Below are 15,334 nucleotides of genomic sequence, written 5' to 3'. Positions count from 1 at the left end.
TCTGAGCATGATTGAAAATGTGTGGTGTTTAGTAACCGTTAATTAATGATTATTTGGAGATAGTGAGATGGGGTCTGGTGTGACGTAGGTTTAGAAAAACTAAATTCATTAATTTCGTGGTCCGCTTGACCAATTAATATATTACAATTAATTAAGGTTTTTAGTTGGGATAAAAAAGTCAATGGGACGAGCGGGATTCGAACCCACGATCTTCGGCTTGATACGCCGCTGCTCTACCACTTGAGCTATCTTGACCTCGATCCACGCGGACACCAACTTCCCATCATCTGACAACATTTTCTGTTCATGTTTTTCGTAAAATCCACGGTTCCTAGTAATTCTTATCTATTCTTATTTACAATTTTTTTTTAAATCAAAAAATTGTAAATTACTTATGTTTGAATCTTTGGATGACAACTGTGCCATGAGGATTTCCATGTTTAGGTGCTGAGGCCCGAAACGTTCATGTAATAGGCAAAATTGAATAAAATATTTCAACCACGGAGAACTTGGGATTTTTCAACCTTTGTATAAGAATTTTCTTTATCGTGCGAACGTTTCGCTCTTTATTGAGATCATGATCAGGACTCAATGTGTTTGTTGTACTTTGAGCCTGAAGATGATCTGAATAAAGATCGAAACGTTTGCACGATAAAGAAAACGTTTTTCTAAACCTACGTCACACCAGACCGCATCGATCTCTAAATAATCAACAATTCGCAATTTTGAAGTAAGAATATTTGTCATCTCAGATCATCCTGATTTTCTCATTCTCGGTTGTTTTTTCAGTAAGAAGCGTTCCTGCATTTCGCCAACTTCAGTTGGTCTAAGTGTTGTTTGGTCAGTACTGTCTATTTTAAACGAATGCAATGATCACTTCTAACCAATGTTTTCTTGTTGTGTCTTCTTAATATCATGTTTTATATTAAAAATACTACTTTAAATTAATACGGACCATGGTTAATTCTTCAAAGGTTTTAAGTTGGAGCAAAAGAAGTACCTGTCTTACCGTTTCTTCAGAAGCAAACTTGGCGATGTAAATCTATCTATCCTATCCAAGCTGGCTTCCCACAAGGGTGCATTCTTGGTCCTCTCACGCTATTTACTACTTACATGTATATTAGTTTAGAAACAATTCTTGCCGTTTTTGCTGACGGTACAGCCACTCTTTCACGTCATAAAGATCCAATCTCTGAATGCAGGACCCTTCAAAACAACGTACATTGCCTTAACTATCGGTGCAACAAGTGGAGAATCAAAATAAATGCAGAGAAGCACTAAAATATTATCTTTAATCTCATACATATTAGACTGCCACTAGTTTACCTTAACGGGACTTCACCTGAACAAATGACTTACTTGGAATTCGCACACAAAACTAAAAGAAACGAACTGAACTGACATTACAAGCAATCCATTAGATTTCGTGGTCCAATTGACCAAATAACTTTTTTCCATTAATTAATCTTTATGTAAGGTATTGGTTGAAAAAACAAAAACAAAAAAAACTGTCTGACGAACGGGATTCGAACGCCCGGTAGAGCAGCGGCGTATTTAGCCGAAGATCATGGGTTCGAATCCCGCTCGTGTCACTGGCTTTTCTATTTCAACCCATACCTTACATAATGATTAATTAATTCAAAGAAGTTATTTGCTCAATCGGACTACGAAATCTAATGGATTTAATAAGTAAAATAAAGTATATTTCACGAAAGCGCTCTCCGCGGCCATTTCATTTGTCGCCGAGAATCAAATAGATTACACGACATTTGAAAAATGGCAAAAAGGAGGGAAAATTCGAAAGGTGAGGTTAAGGTGGGAAGTTGGTGTCCGAGTGGATCGAAGTCACGATACTCAAGTGGTAGAGCAGCGGCGTATCGAGCCGAAGATCGTGGGTTCGAATCCCGCTCGTGACATTGACTTTTTTATTTGAACCAATACCTTACATAAAGATTATTAACTATTATCATGATATCAGAAGATCACTTACATACAAAATATTGATATATACCATAATTCTCAAACAAATGTGGACTTACGATATCGTACTCTGGAGATGAACTACGCATTCTATCTCCCAACATGTTGGGTCGTATTCAACTCATTTTTTATGTATCAATCCTCACCCTAAACCGAGACCTTAAGTCCTCCCTTTCTTCCAGAAGTAGAGAAAGCTAATGCAAAAAATTTCCTTCAATTCTTTTCAAACATCCCAATGCTTCGTGCTTCAGCTCAGTTCGACTACCATCTCTGATAATCTTCACCGTTGACTGAAACCCCGCGAGCTACGTCATGTCCTTTTTAGCGTCGAAAAAAATTGAAAACGTGAAGTTTTAATAGTCATTATTTATATCATCTACTTGGTGAATTCACCTCTTATGTATTTCATGTCAGTCATTTCCGTCTTACAGCATTTTTCTTGTTGTGATTGTTTTCCAGATATGAAAATCTATAAAAAGAAAAAAAAGTGCAAATGATATTGATAGGTTTCTGCTTTTGGCAGTGGTTCTCAAATGTCCATTGACATGAACGCGTTTCATTTTTTCGGTGTAAAATTTTCCGGGGCGGGTTTTGAAATTAAAGTGTCACGACTGTTTGCCAACGTTGGAAAACGTTTTTCTCAATTTGGGAAGCGGGTGAATCTGTTTAAAAGGGTCGAAGCTAGTTAGCAGCGCGAGTCAAAGCGGCTTATTTGCATGTCAATTGATTTCCGACGGCTTGCTAATTCGGCAAACTAAACTGCGTTAGGCCTTTCTAGATGATATTCAGGAATTGTTATTAAACAAAATTTGCCGGCGGATGAGTAACTTTCCATCAAAAATTGCTCTTTTAAATACATTTTTTTTATTAAACAGTTTAAATACAAAAACTTTTAGCAATTGTTTCACTTACACGTGTTTTGTTTTAAATGACATGAATAATTGAGGTAGTGTAATGGTTTATTTGACATTAGTTAAAGTAAATATAAAAAGCTTTGTTGAATTAAATTGAACCGCAGCAAAAGAGCTATCTTTTATATATTCTAGGTTATAAATTAATTTTTGACATAGTTCGTGACATTATTGTAGCCTGGGTTATATGCTTTTTCTTTGCTAATTTTTTCTTCATTTTGTGAATATTTGTTCCAACCTTTTACTGATTTATCATTCGCATAATCTAAATTCGTTACTGTGTACACGAATGTTCCAATTTTTTAAACCACATTCGACCTACAGTGGGGGCCAAAAAGGCGAAAAGCGGATATAATGTAATTTTTGGCGATTTTTCTATAATTGAACGACCTGTATCCACCATTAGTTACGAATCCTAGGCCTCTGATACCTATTTTCAGGTATCTAAGAAAATTTGTTGGGCCCCGACTTTGCCATTTTTTAGAGAATTGATATCTAAGGCGATTTAATGGTGAAATATTTTTTTTTATCTCTTGCAAAATAGCGGAATTTCAAAGGAAGTTGGCACTTGATGAACTGCAATCTTTCGGATCAATTCGAGTCTGAATAAATCGGTCAGGAACGTTCAAGTGTGATGTTTCTACATCAGTATAAACAGTAGCTCCCTCCAACTTCCTATATACAGATAGCAATAAAAAAAAAAAAAAAACTTTTTCATTATTTTTACTGCAGCATAATAACAATCCGAAAACTTTATAAATACTTTTTGATTTTATTTAAAATTTTAAAACTTGTTTTTACGATTTTTACTCGTTCTATGTCTTCTGCTAACCGTAAAATTATTTTTGGCCTTTGGACGCACTTAAATCACTCAAAACAATTAGAAATAAAATAAAATATTATTTATAACGGGTTGTGGTAGTTAATCCATCTACTTGTGTTGACGTAACGATTTTTTTATCGCTCGTGGGCGCATGCATCATGTGTTAGGAGATTTTTCATTGTTGATTTATTTCTCGGAGTTCGAAAAATCGTGCGCTCATACCCTCAGGCCTGGTACACACCTTATGACAAAGGACGTCGTTGGGTAGAGACGTTGTTATAAATTTTCCCTAATCTCGCTGTTCAATGACGCCTAGGAGGCACTTGATTACCTAAGTCAGAACTCGATATGCCAAAGGGGTGCTCTAAGACCCCGATGTCCCAAAGGATTGATCGATGTGCGTTTAAAGGAAAACCCGTAAACCAGAACTGTACATAAGTAGATCTTATAAGAAAGAAAGAAAGAAAGAGAGAGAGAGAGAGAGAGAAAGAGAGAAAGATAAAAGAAATGATTGGATAGATAGAAGAGAGTGAGAGAGAGTGTGAGAAAGAAAAAGAGAGTGAGAAAAATAGAGAAAGATAGAAGAAAGAGAGTAATTAGGTAAAAGAGAGAGAGAGAGAGAGAGAGAGAGAGAGAGAGAGTGCGAGATAGATAAAGAGAGAGAAAGAGATTAGAAAGATAGAAAAAAGAGAGTGGAAAGATAGAAGAGAGAAAGAGTGTGAGATAGATAGATAGAGAGAGAGAAAAAAAAACACTGACAAATATAGAAGAAAGAGAGTGGATATAGCGAAGAGAGAGAGAGTAAGAGAGAGATAGAGTGCGAGATCGATAAAGAGAGAGATAAACAGAGAAATATAGAAGAAAGAGAGTTGATAGATAGAAAAGACAGAGAGAGTGGCAGAGAGAGTACGAGATCAATAAAGAGAGAGATAAGCAGAGAAAAATAGAAGAAAGAGAATTGATAGATAGAAAAGAGAGAGAGAGAGAGAGAAAAACTGATAAATATAGACGAAAGAGAGTGGATATAGAGAAGAGAGAGCGAGTGAGAGAGAGAGATAGAGTGCGAGATTGATAAAGAGAGAGAGTAACAGAGAAAGATAGAAGAAAGATAGTCGATAGATATGAGAGAGAGAGAGAGAGAGAGAGAGAGAGAGAGAGAGAGAGAGAGAGAGAGAATAAGAGAGAAATGATTGACTGGATAAAATCACACAACCATTCTCTTTTGAAAATGGAGAAAAAGTTATAATATTTCAATACTTTAACATGAATAAATAAAAACTTCGAATGTAATGAGTTCTAAAGTAAAATTTACGCAAAAGATTTCTGTAGCCTTTGAACATCCGACGGAATTTGACCGATTCCACCGCTCTCCAGATACCACCGGATTTTGACTGATCAGGATTAAAATCTAATGAACAATCCATAACTGAATTTTTTACTATTTTGCAATCGCTGCCAAAGTGGATTTGCTTGGATTTTTTTGAGTATTCTGTGCTCCAATAAATAAACAATTTTTTGACTAAGTGATATAGGGTGTTAAAGGTATATAAATAGGTTCTAAGCGTTTTTGAGTGGGAAAATTCAGTGAACATTTTAGGTAAATATTGTATAAAACAATTTCATGCAAAATATATAAACCATTCTGTTCCAGTGACTGTTGCCACCTTTGATGTAATTTTGTAATTTCACCCTCGCATAAATTTATTTTTTTATTTTTTATTTATGTAGTCCGAAATAACTAAAAATCTTAAGGAGGATCAATGTCAGGGCAATACTCTGGGTGGCTTAACACAACCGAACCAAGCTCCAATATTTTTTGGCCTGTCTGCAAAGACACGTGGGAACTTTATCCTGGGGACTTGGCAATTCCGGTCGTCTTTGGTCAATTGCTTGCTATTTGATTCGGTCCAATTGTGGACAGTCTATATTAGAATGAAAGTTTTGGTCGGGCAGAAGAAGTTTTTTTACATATGTCAATCTCTACCACGAATTTTTTAAAGGATTTTGCACATTTAAACTTTTTTGTACCAATTATAAATTTACCAATTTTGTTTGATTTAGTGTTTTTTTTATAACAAAATATAAATTGAAAGTTGTGGAAAGGTTCCTTCTTAAAATAAATTTAGCGCGCTTTTCAATGCTTTCCTTGGATTTACCCAAAAATGAGTAGTTAAATATCTACGATAAGATTTATGACGAAAATCCGTGTATAGTTGAAAAATACATAACATGTGGAAAATCTACGAATGGGTTGAGAATGGAACCGTGGTTCATACGAACTTTTTCGTTCCATTTGAGGTGCAGAAGCACCTGACGAACTTTCGTACGAGTAGCGAATCACCCGCATATAAAATTTTGATGGTGGATTTTATATATATATATATATATATATATATATATACATGACTGCTCTATTTTAGTACATATCCTTTTTGGGTTATAATGTTAAAAAAGTGTCATACAAAATCCCATACTTCTGCCACTCTCATGCCTCAAGACTTTGAGTCAAGAAAAAAAAAGCCACATTCGCTTGTTCTGTTAAAATGTCTGTTCTTCTTGTGCCTGTCATGTTCATAACCCATTTGGCCTTATTCGGTCAGCCGCCTCTCATAATTTCTCATCAGTTTGTTTATGGTTCTTCTTGGTGCCTTTAGTACGTTCTACGTTTCGACAGATAGCAGGCCGGGAACGGTTTTGGGAGTTGGTGACATGGCGCCCCAAGCGCTCCTGACGTGAATCATTTACCGGAAGTCGCGAACCACCCCCAACACCTTCCCCCACGACATCTTTGTTCTCTTTCCACCCCTAATAATTTCCGACGCCAACCAGACGATTTCCACGTTTTTCCTTTTGTTAAAACAGTTACTTTTATTCGACATCCCCTCATTTAATGACCGAAAATTTATCGCCACTTGATACACGATTCCATTGATTTTCTTTATCTGGCTGTTCTATTTTCGTTACTTCCCTTCTAGAATACTGATAGTCCGAACCAATAGAATTAATGTTGAATACACCTCTTAGACTACTGCGTTCCATTAATAAATTATTAAAATAACCCACTATCTTATTTCTTTCGTTTTGTTCAAATGGGCGTATTAAATTAAAATAAAACACGTACAAGAATAACAATTCGTTAAAAACGTGCTAACTTACATAAATAATAACCTCGTTTGTATGTTTGTCAATTGTAATTACCAGCATTTTACATAACTGTGTTATTATTTACACGTGCACAGATTTATTAACCATCTATCTACACTGCTTATAAAAAAACCCGACCAATTTGTTTTTGCACGAAAATATGTCTAAATTTGGAAATACATATCACAGACCTGCGCTAGGTCTCATTTTTTATAAAATTTTACTCTGAACAAGATGGTTTTTTAAAATGTTTTCCTAGCTTCAGTCATTCTTCAGTTAATTCAAAAATTAACATGTTAATTTTTCCACTTTTTTTTGGAAAAATACTAATTAAGCTGTGGAGCTAGAAAATCGACCTGGAGCGGCGCCCTATAGCAGTCGATAGGAAATTTTAATAAGCTTTCAATAGGTTCCACTTTGCCCGATTTTTCAACCGTTTTTGAATTATTCACGATTATTAAATACGTGATATTTTATGTACTCATGGAAAAACCCGATCACTCACTCACTCACTCTCTCTCTCTCTCTCTCTCTCTCTCTCTCTCTCTCTCTCTCTCCCTCTCTCTCTAAAAAAATAAACTCTATGTAAAAATATCATAGATTTCCAGAATCGTCTTAAAAATCATCTGTTATCTAGTTATGATTTGTAGATTTATGTTGGTCATTTACAATTCATTGTTTGTACTGCATTGTACTGAAAATTATGTTTGTTCACTTATTTTATTTTATTAGTAATTTGCCTTTTGATTCCTCAATTATTATGTAAATTGGTATATCTATTTCAATGAGCAAATCTAAGTTAAGTACAATGTAAAACAAATTGCTGGAACATAATATTGACCACTAAAATAAAGTTATTCGATGTAATTAATGTTTAATAAATTAGAAGTAAGTTAAACTTAGAAACTATTGTATTTCATCATCATCATCATCATCTCTCTCTCTCTCTCTCTCTCTCTCTCTCTCTCTCTATCTATCTATCTATCTATCTATCTATCTATCTATCTATCTACCATATATATATATATATATATATATATATATATATATATATATATATATATATAGATGATAAATAAAATGATAAAATAAAATTAAAAAGCTATTTTTTTAATATGTTATTGTAGCCAAACTGTTGCACAACATCTGTGAAATGAGAAAGAAAAGTTGAATTTCCGTGATGAGATAAACAAGTGGTTATCGACAGCAGAAGAATTTCGCATCCCAAAAGGTCAAAGTAAGAATTGTCGCTTCCATGTTCACTTTCTGAAAAAGTCCTCTGAATAAATATTGTAGAGCTTAAAATTCCCGAAAAGAATTTTATTTCTTGTTTAGCGTAAAAATTTCTAAAAAATGAGTTCTAGTGAAGATCTGTACCTTCAAAGGCAGAGCAAATGTGCATTTTCAAAGTTGACCATTTCACCGAGATTGATCAGTTTTGTCCATGAGCACGTAAACAACCACTTTTGGCCAAAAATAACGAATAATTAGAAAATGGTTGAGAAATCGGGCTAATGGCCATTGGAAAGCTTATTAAATTTTCATATTGATTGCTTTAGTGGCCGCTCCAAAGAAGATTTCTGGCTTCAGAACTCAATTTGAAGTGTCCGTAAAAAATTCAAAAATTAAAGTTTCCGAATTTTTAAATTAACTAACGAACGACTGAAACCAAAAAAACATTTTAATAAAACCATCTTGCTTAGCGTAAACATTTCTAAAAAATGAGCTCTAGTGAAGATCTGTAACTTAAAAGGCAGAGAAAATATGCATTTTCAAAGTTGACCATTTTCCCGTGCAAAAACCACGTGGTCAGTATATATATNTACTTATTTATTTATATATATATTCTGTGTTCTTGTAATAAAACTAATTAGTAATTTCATTGATATGAACCATTTTGAATACAAATGTAGCCCGAAACTATAATTATATGAGTTTGCATTAAAAAATCCTTTTATGTTTTACGTTTTAAATGTTCTAACAGACTTTAATGGAGCGGAATTTGTGCAAAGACGAAAAGCCACATGCAACATGAGAAACAAGTTCAATTCCAGCTCATTAATTTTTGATTTGGTCTTAGACTAAGTCTGTCCTCGCATTGTTACACCACTTAAAAAATAAAACATTTTTGTTGGTTACCAAAGCTGGGCTTTTTCATAGCGTGTCATTCCTCAAGTTCTGAATAGAGATTTCCGTCTATCGGTCGACTATTAAGAATCGATTTGAACTCCAATCGGCCAAATATCCTTGAATAATTTGCTCATTTGCCATGTTCGTTAAACCGTCGATCGACTACTCCTGATTTCTTATTAAAAACTGAAATCATTAAAAAGACAAGTACAACCGAATAATATATCAGTATGTTTTATTGTTCTATAATATAAACCGTCATAGTTTCAGATTTTATACCTACGATATTATCTATTTTTCTAGTAAATCTTAAACAATATGATAATTGCTCATTGCTGATTTAAACGATCTGCATATAAACGTATGAATACACTTGTACAGAGTTGAGCCTATCACTTCCCGCAGTACACGGGCAATTCCAGCGTTTACACATTACAATAACTTACCGGTCGGCCACAATTTTTTACTGCATTGTTAGTGCCAGAGGGTCCATTGCGGTGGTTAAGTCCGGAGGTTGTGATTCCCGGGCTTAGCCACTCGTTCGCATTTTCATAACACTCCATTCTTATTTGTCCAGTGCCCACACAACCATCGTTATGCCGAGACGCTCCTGTTCTTGGGATCTATCCAACAAAAGCACGACGAGAAGGTCAACAGACCTTTAAAACCACGCTGAGGGAGTCAGTGTAGACTAGATTAGCTAAGCCAACACTTCTTACCTCAAACCCGTATACACGTAAAGAGTGGCAAACAATATAAACTTTCTCACCTTCTATTTATTTATTTGCTTCTCGTGAGATAAATAAATTCTAATTAGCAAAAACATATTTATAACTTCTTTATTTTTCATCTTCTGATAATACTGCGAACACGAGCGTCTTGTGATACTAACCATCACGACGTAGCGCTCTTGCAGAACTGTCGCCTCAAGCGCCGTTTCTTCAGTTGTACTAAATTACCTTTCACTTATTAGAGACTTCTTCTGTGTTAAACTCTCCCTCCCTCACCCTCTCATTCTCTCTCTCTCCCTCTCCCCTCTCCCGTCTCTCACCCCTCCCACTCTCAATCCCTCACCGTCTTTCTCCCTCATCCTCTCACTCTCCTTCTCCTTCTCTCTCTCTCTCTCTCTCTCTCCCTCATCCTCTCTCTCTCCTTCACCTTCTCTCTCACTCTCTCTCTCCCTCCCTCTCCCTCTCCCTCTCCGCTCTCTCACCCCTCCCCCTCTCAATCCCTCACCGTCTTTCTCCCTCATCCTCTCTCTCTCCTTCACCTTCTCTCTCACTCTCTCTCCCTCACTCCATCCCCTCTCTCACTCTCTCTCCATCCCTCTCCCTTTCCCTCTCCCTTTCTCTCTTCTTCTCTCTCTCTCTCTCTCTCTCTCTCTCTCTCTCTCTCTCTCTCTCTCTTACTCTCTTCCTCTCTTCCTCCCTCACCCCTCTCCCCATCTTTTCTCTCTCACCCTCTCTTTCTCCCTCTCCATCTCTCTCTCTCTCCCTTTCCCTCTCCCTTTCTCTCTAGTGCATGGCTGTACCTTAAAAGGCAGAGAAAATATGCATTTTTGCACACTCTCTCTCCCTCGCTCACTCTCCTCTCTCACACTACCTCTCCCTCTCTTTCTCTCTCTACCTCTCCCATCTCTTCCTAGAGAGGGGGGGTCTTCTCTTTTCTTCCTTTCTCGTCCCGTTTCTTTTCTCTCGTTTGAGCTCAGTTGAGTAAGAGATGTAAAAAATGACGATTGAGTTCTAACTTTTAAGTATATCTTTTTTGATGAATTTGACATCTTAACTGTGATATATAATAATTTAAATTTCTTAACTTAGGACCACATTAAGTACTCTTTCTTTGCATGCTGGACAAAGAAGGGCTTAGGGTTAAAATGAAGTACGAGTCAGATTCTCGGAAGGTCATCATTCGGCAGTGCCCTCCATACCCGAGAACTTTTCTCCTGACCGTCCTACCGACGATCCCACATCCTTTTCAGCTCAGTAACGAAGCAATTTCAAACTTTTCATTTAATTATTTTAATTTCATTTCGGTATTTGAACAGCTTATTATATTAGACAAAAGATATTGCCTATTTATTAAAATTAAAAATTCATGTTCTATGGAATTAAATACTGGTTTGGTAGAAACAAACTCTGTCTATTTTTAAAACAGAATAAATTTTTGAACACATGTGAAAACATCTAATTGTCCATTCTTTCGTGACATCCTGCATGTAAAAGCATTTATCCTTCAGTATTCATCTCAATTTTTTTTAAGTTTAGTTCAGCAAACTCTTTTACTATTAAATGAGAAAATTATGTATAAAAATCTTATCTAAATTCAATCGTTTTGTAAAAACTATAATTGTAGGCTACGCATAATGCCTAGTCATTTTCAAAAGTGACAATGGATAGCCTGAAGAAGTTGTGATCAACAGATTTAGGACATTGGAGCTGTTTGAACGGCTTTCCAGATAATTCAAATAATACGATGAGATCGCTAGTTCTTTGCCGGATGCCATACACCGTAATATTGCGGAGATTGTGTTTTTTCTTCCCGAAGAAAAAATTATTATCGAGAAATTTCTTCCCATATTCCCGAAGCGTTTAAATAACGGATATGTGGCAGTAAAACGCTATCAAATCCTACCTTTACCTTTAGATATATTCCGAAACGACTTCCAGGGATGTTTTCATTTTACCGAGCGTATTAAAGCTAAAAGAAGGAGCTTGAACTTAATATAAGAATTATGCAGCTCGGGAAAACAGGGTTTTTTTAACGTCTAATTTTTCAAAATGTTTCAACAAATCATGATTATGCGTGTACAAATCGCTACTGACTTCATGGGACGAAACGTTTGGATGCTGACGATTCTAAATTTTTTTAAGATTCTTAGATTATTCGAGCGATTTCTTAGTTTTGACACATATCCAACCGAACTTTTTTAATAGGTCTTGTGTTTAAATATATAATCTTCACTGATCTTTATTTTTAATTAAATTTTGAAAAAAAAACTTTTAAATAAATAAATTTTTACATAATTTTTTGAAGTCGTGAGGAGCGGTCAAGAATGAATTAGATTAGAAAAACTCCTTTTTTAATTTTTTGCTGACGTTTCGAACTTTATTCGCGTCATCTTCAGGGTATAAACTGTGGTGCTATTGTAATGGTGTCATATTGGTTTTGTGTGAGAGTGTTGTATCGGCAAATGAAAAAGTTTTTTTTTAAACTACCTCAATTGGGACCGCTTCTCACAACAACCAAAAATTATGAAACAACAGGTCTCTAAGAAACACGCGTATTTTTACATGTGAACTACGAAAGAACTTTATGTAAACTTAACGAAGATACAACTTCGAAATGGTTAAACTTATTTATTGTTCTATCATTTTCTTTAATTTCCTGTTTTTCTCAGCGCGTTAAAAATAAAAAAAACAGCCACTGCGTATTGTAAATATTAAGCTAATTTAGTTTGGTGCCGATTTTAAAATATTCCCCAGTTGAGGTGCAAGAATTGTAAAATCATAATAAGATGGCTGTTGCATTAATAATTCAACCTTTTTTTCTGGTTTGCTTGAAAAATACCACCTGAAAAATGGCAGCTTGTTTTACTTATTCCTTAAAATTGTATATATTATAACATCACATGAACATTTAACAAATGAATATTTTTAACAACAGCAAGTATGAAAATAAAGATGGACAATTTAAATTAATACAAAAGTAAAAGCAGATGAGGTCATTAATTTAAAACCAAATTTGGTTTTTCTAGCCAACCATTTGGTTCATATTATTCCATCACCATCGCCTAATTTCCTGATGATGGAAATATTTATTTCGAAAGCTCGGGGATAAAAAACCGACTTTGCCGTGAATTGATGGGTCTTCATCTCCGTTTACTTTCATCGTAAAGCTGGGTTCATTTGTTGTTAATATTATATAATTTAAATTTTACGTTTTAGAAAATATAGTTCTATTTCAGTAAGCTGCTTGAAACAATCTGTGGGTAGAACATTCTTTTCCGGAAATTAAAAAAAATGCTCACCACACCACAAATATTTCTATTAATTTAAATTTCTGTGTGTACATGTTTTCGTAAGTGTAATTTATAATTTTTTGTGACGGTTTACAGTTTTTGTTTCATATAGAATGAGTACAGAAGCAAATATTTCGTCTGTATGTATAAAATTTTATCGAAGTTTCTCGAAAACGTGAAAATATATGTACAGGGTGGTTCACTGTGAAAATTTAAAAAATGGTTAGATGATAGCAGTAAGTGTAAGAAAGTTTTGTAACTCATTCCATCGAAAAGATTTGATTTTTTAAACTTTTTTCGGTAAAAACAAACTTTTCTTTTTTAATTTTTTTTTTCATTACATTGTCTAAATATGAGTAATGTTATTAATAAGAACAAAATATTTCCTCTAGCTTGAAACGTCAATTTTCTCTTGATACACTTTTTCTCTTGAGTTTGTCCTGCCAAACTTTTCGAAGAAATTAAGCACTTATAATTTTTAAATGTACCATTCTTTAGGAAGCATCGTCACAGAGTAGTAATTATTTGGAATTCTTCAAGTGTAAATTTTTCAATTTTTTGCCGGCGCAATGTAACGGAGAAAATTTCTCACGAAGGACACGCAAGATCCAGACCATTTTAGCATATACGATTAAAATTAAAATTTAAATTGAAGAAACCCCTCCCTTGGGGTGGGTGCGCCTGCGCCGCGGTCATCACCCCTAAGCGTGATACTTCGCCGCCCCCAAACAAACTCGCCCCCAGTCTGTGAAGTCCCTCCAGCCTTGGAAGATGCATCTCTCATGGCAGCCTCATCGAGCCGTTACTCATCATACAACTGTCTCACGTCATGGGACTCTTACGACAAAATTCCGAGGTACTGAAAATAGTGGACACAAGTTTTAATACAAGTTTTGTAAAGAGATTTTTTTAAACTTTTTTAACTGTTGATTTGATATGTTATAAGTATATATCTGTTAGTTTTATTCTCGGTTCTTTATGTGTGAAGGAAAAAGTTAAATTATGTCATTATTTCTCACCCTGATGAATAGAATATATGAATATTACAACGTGTTATATTAAAATTTAACATTTACAACTCAATTAATATTGATTATGCGTTAAAGTGGCAAAAAGTGTCCAAGTATATTAAACGAGTTTGAACAAGTTTTATCATAGCCTATATCAAGTCCCAACCAGTTTCGTTCCAAAATTAATTAATTAAGTTATGTCACAAGGGAAGCCAAATGAACACCGGTGGTTTTGTGACTAATGATGTACGCTTAAATTATTCCAATCTTGCACCCTTGACCTGTCAAAAACAATTCCTGAAGTCGACAGATGAGATGATTTCATTCCGCTATCCTCCCATACAGGGGCTTTTAAAGTTTCTGTGGGGGAGTGGATAAGTGAAAGCACATTTTTATTTATAAGAGAAACGAGGTAAAATATTATTATATATAGAGGAAAAAGTAGAAGGGGGTAAAAAAAGAAAATATTTACGATGTAACATATGATGGATGTAAATCCGGTTTGCTCAGATACACAAATCACTATCGATTTCTGTGTTAGAAGGTAGTGTAAAAACAATACAAAGAAATGTATTCAAATGCAATAAATTTACTGATTTAAATTTTTTTCTTAACTTAACTACACTGTAATTTAAGCGATTTTCCTTTTTAAATATCCCTGAAAACGGAAACGAAGTCTTTTCACGTTGAATTTTGCCATTCATTTCCGGCTTAGTTTCTAATTAATCGAAATCCTAAAACAGTTAATCCTACTGTGACTTAATTGTTTGACATTAAAAGTAATTAAAGCGGACATTTTATTTGGATTGATATTTCATTTAGCCCTATTGCACCAAACCAGGAAAAACGTAATTTTCTCTTTCTAACTTACATTCTATTCATCTTTAATTTATAAATGGGCCTCAACATTTTATGATCTTCAAATGATCATTAATTAAAGATCACTAAACCAACATCAATATACTACTGGGTGAAGTAATTTTTTTTTCTTTTGGTTCTGGGAGAAAAATTCTCAAATGTCATTGTGCAATTTATATTTAATATAAAGTCAAGATCAGATAATCATGCTGAAATAACAATGGGTTAAGACATATCTCATACGTCATCGACGTAAACATGACGTAAATGCTCATAAAAGTAATTTATAGAGGTTTTGAAAAATGAACAACATTAGTAACAGATTTTTTATGAAAAAAAAAACCCATGCAGGTTTGAGTACTGGTGCAGTCGGTCAGTGTATAAGTAAGTCGTGTTTGGAATAGACTAGACTGCTTGAAATTGACATACACTTAATTTGATGTTGTACAAAACGAAA

At 34.6% G+C, this 15,334-nt stretch overlaps 1 protein-coding gene across 16 annotated transcripts in view; it reads left to right on the top strand.

Moving 5' to 3' along the window:
* LOC106673761 (potassium channel subfamily T member 2) overlaps positions 1 to 15,334 on the top strand; it is a 454,961-nt gene that overhangs the window by 269,511 nt on the left and 170,116 nt on the right. For 2 of the 16 annotated variants that reach the window (XM_024225488.1, XM_024225485.1), the window contains exon 1: positions 13,740 to 13,865. The exons of the other annotated variants lie outside the window; for them this stretch is intronic. In XM_024225488.1, coding sequence (XP_024081256.1) covers positions 13,792 to 13,865 — 74 coding nt within the window. In that variant the 5' untranslated portion in view covers positions 13,740 to 13,791. Of the gene's footprint in view, positions 1 to 13,739; positions 13,866 to 15,334 lie in introns of those variants that run through there. 16 annotated transcript variants of the gene reach the window in all.

Source organism: Cimex lectularius, unplaced genomic scaffold (assembly GCF_000648675.2).
Source record: "Cimex lectularius strain Harlan isolate CLEC.00 unplaced genomic scaffold, Clec_2.1 scaffold6, whole genome shotgun sequence".
In the NCBI taxonomy this organism is placed as follows: domain Eukaryota; kingdom Metazoa; phylum Arthropoda; class Insecta; order Hemiptera; family Cimicidae; genus Cimex; species Cimex lectularius.
Note: the sequence above shows the minus strand (reverse complement) of the source record. Positions and strands in the feature narration are given on the sequence as shown.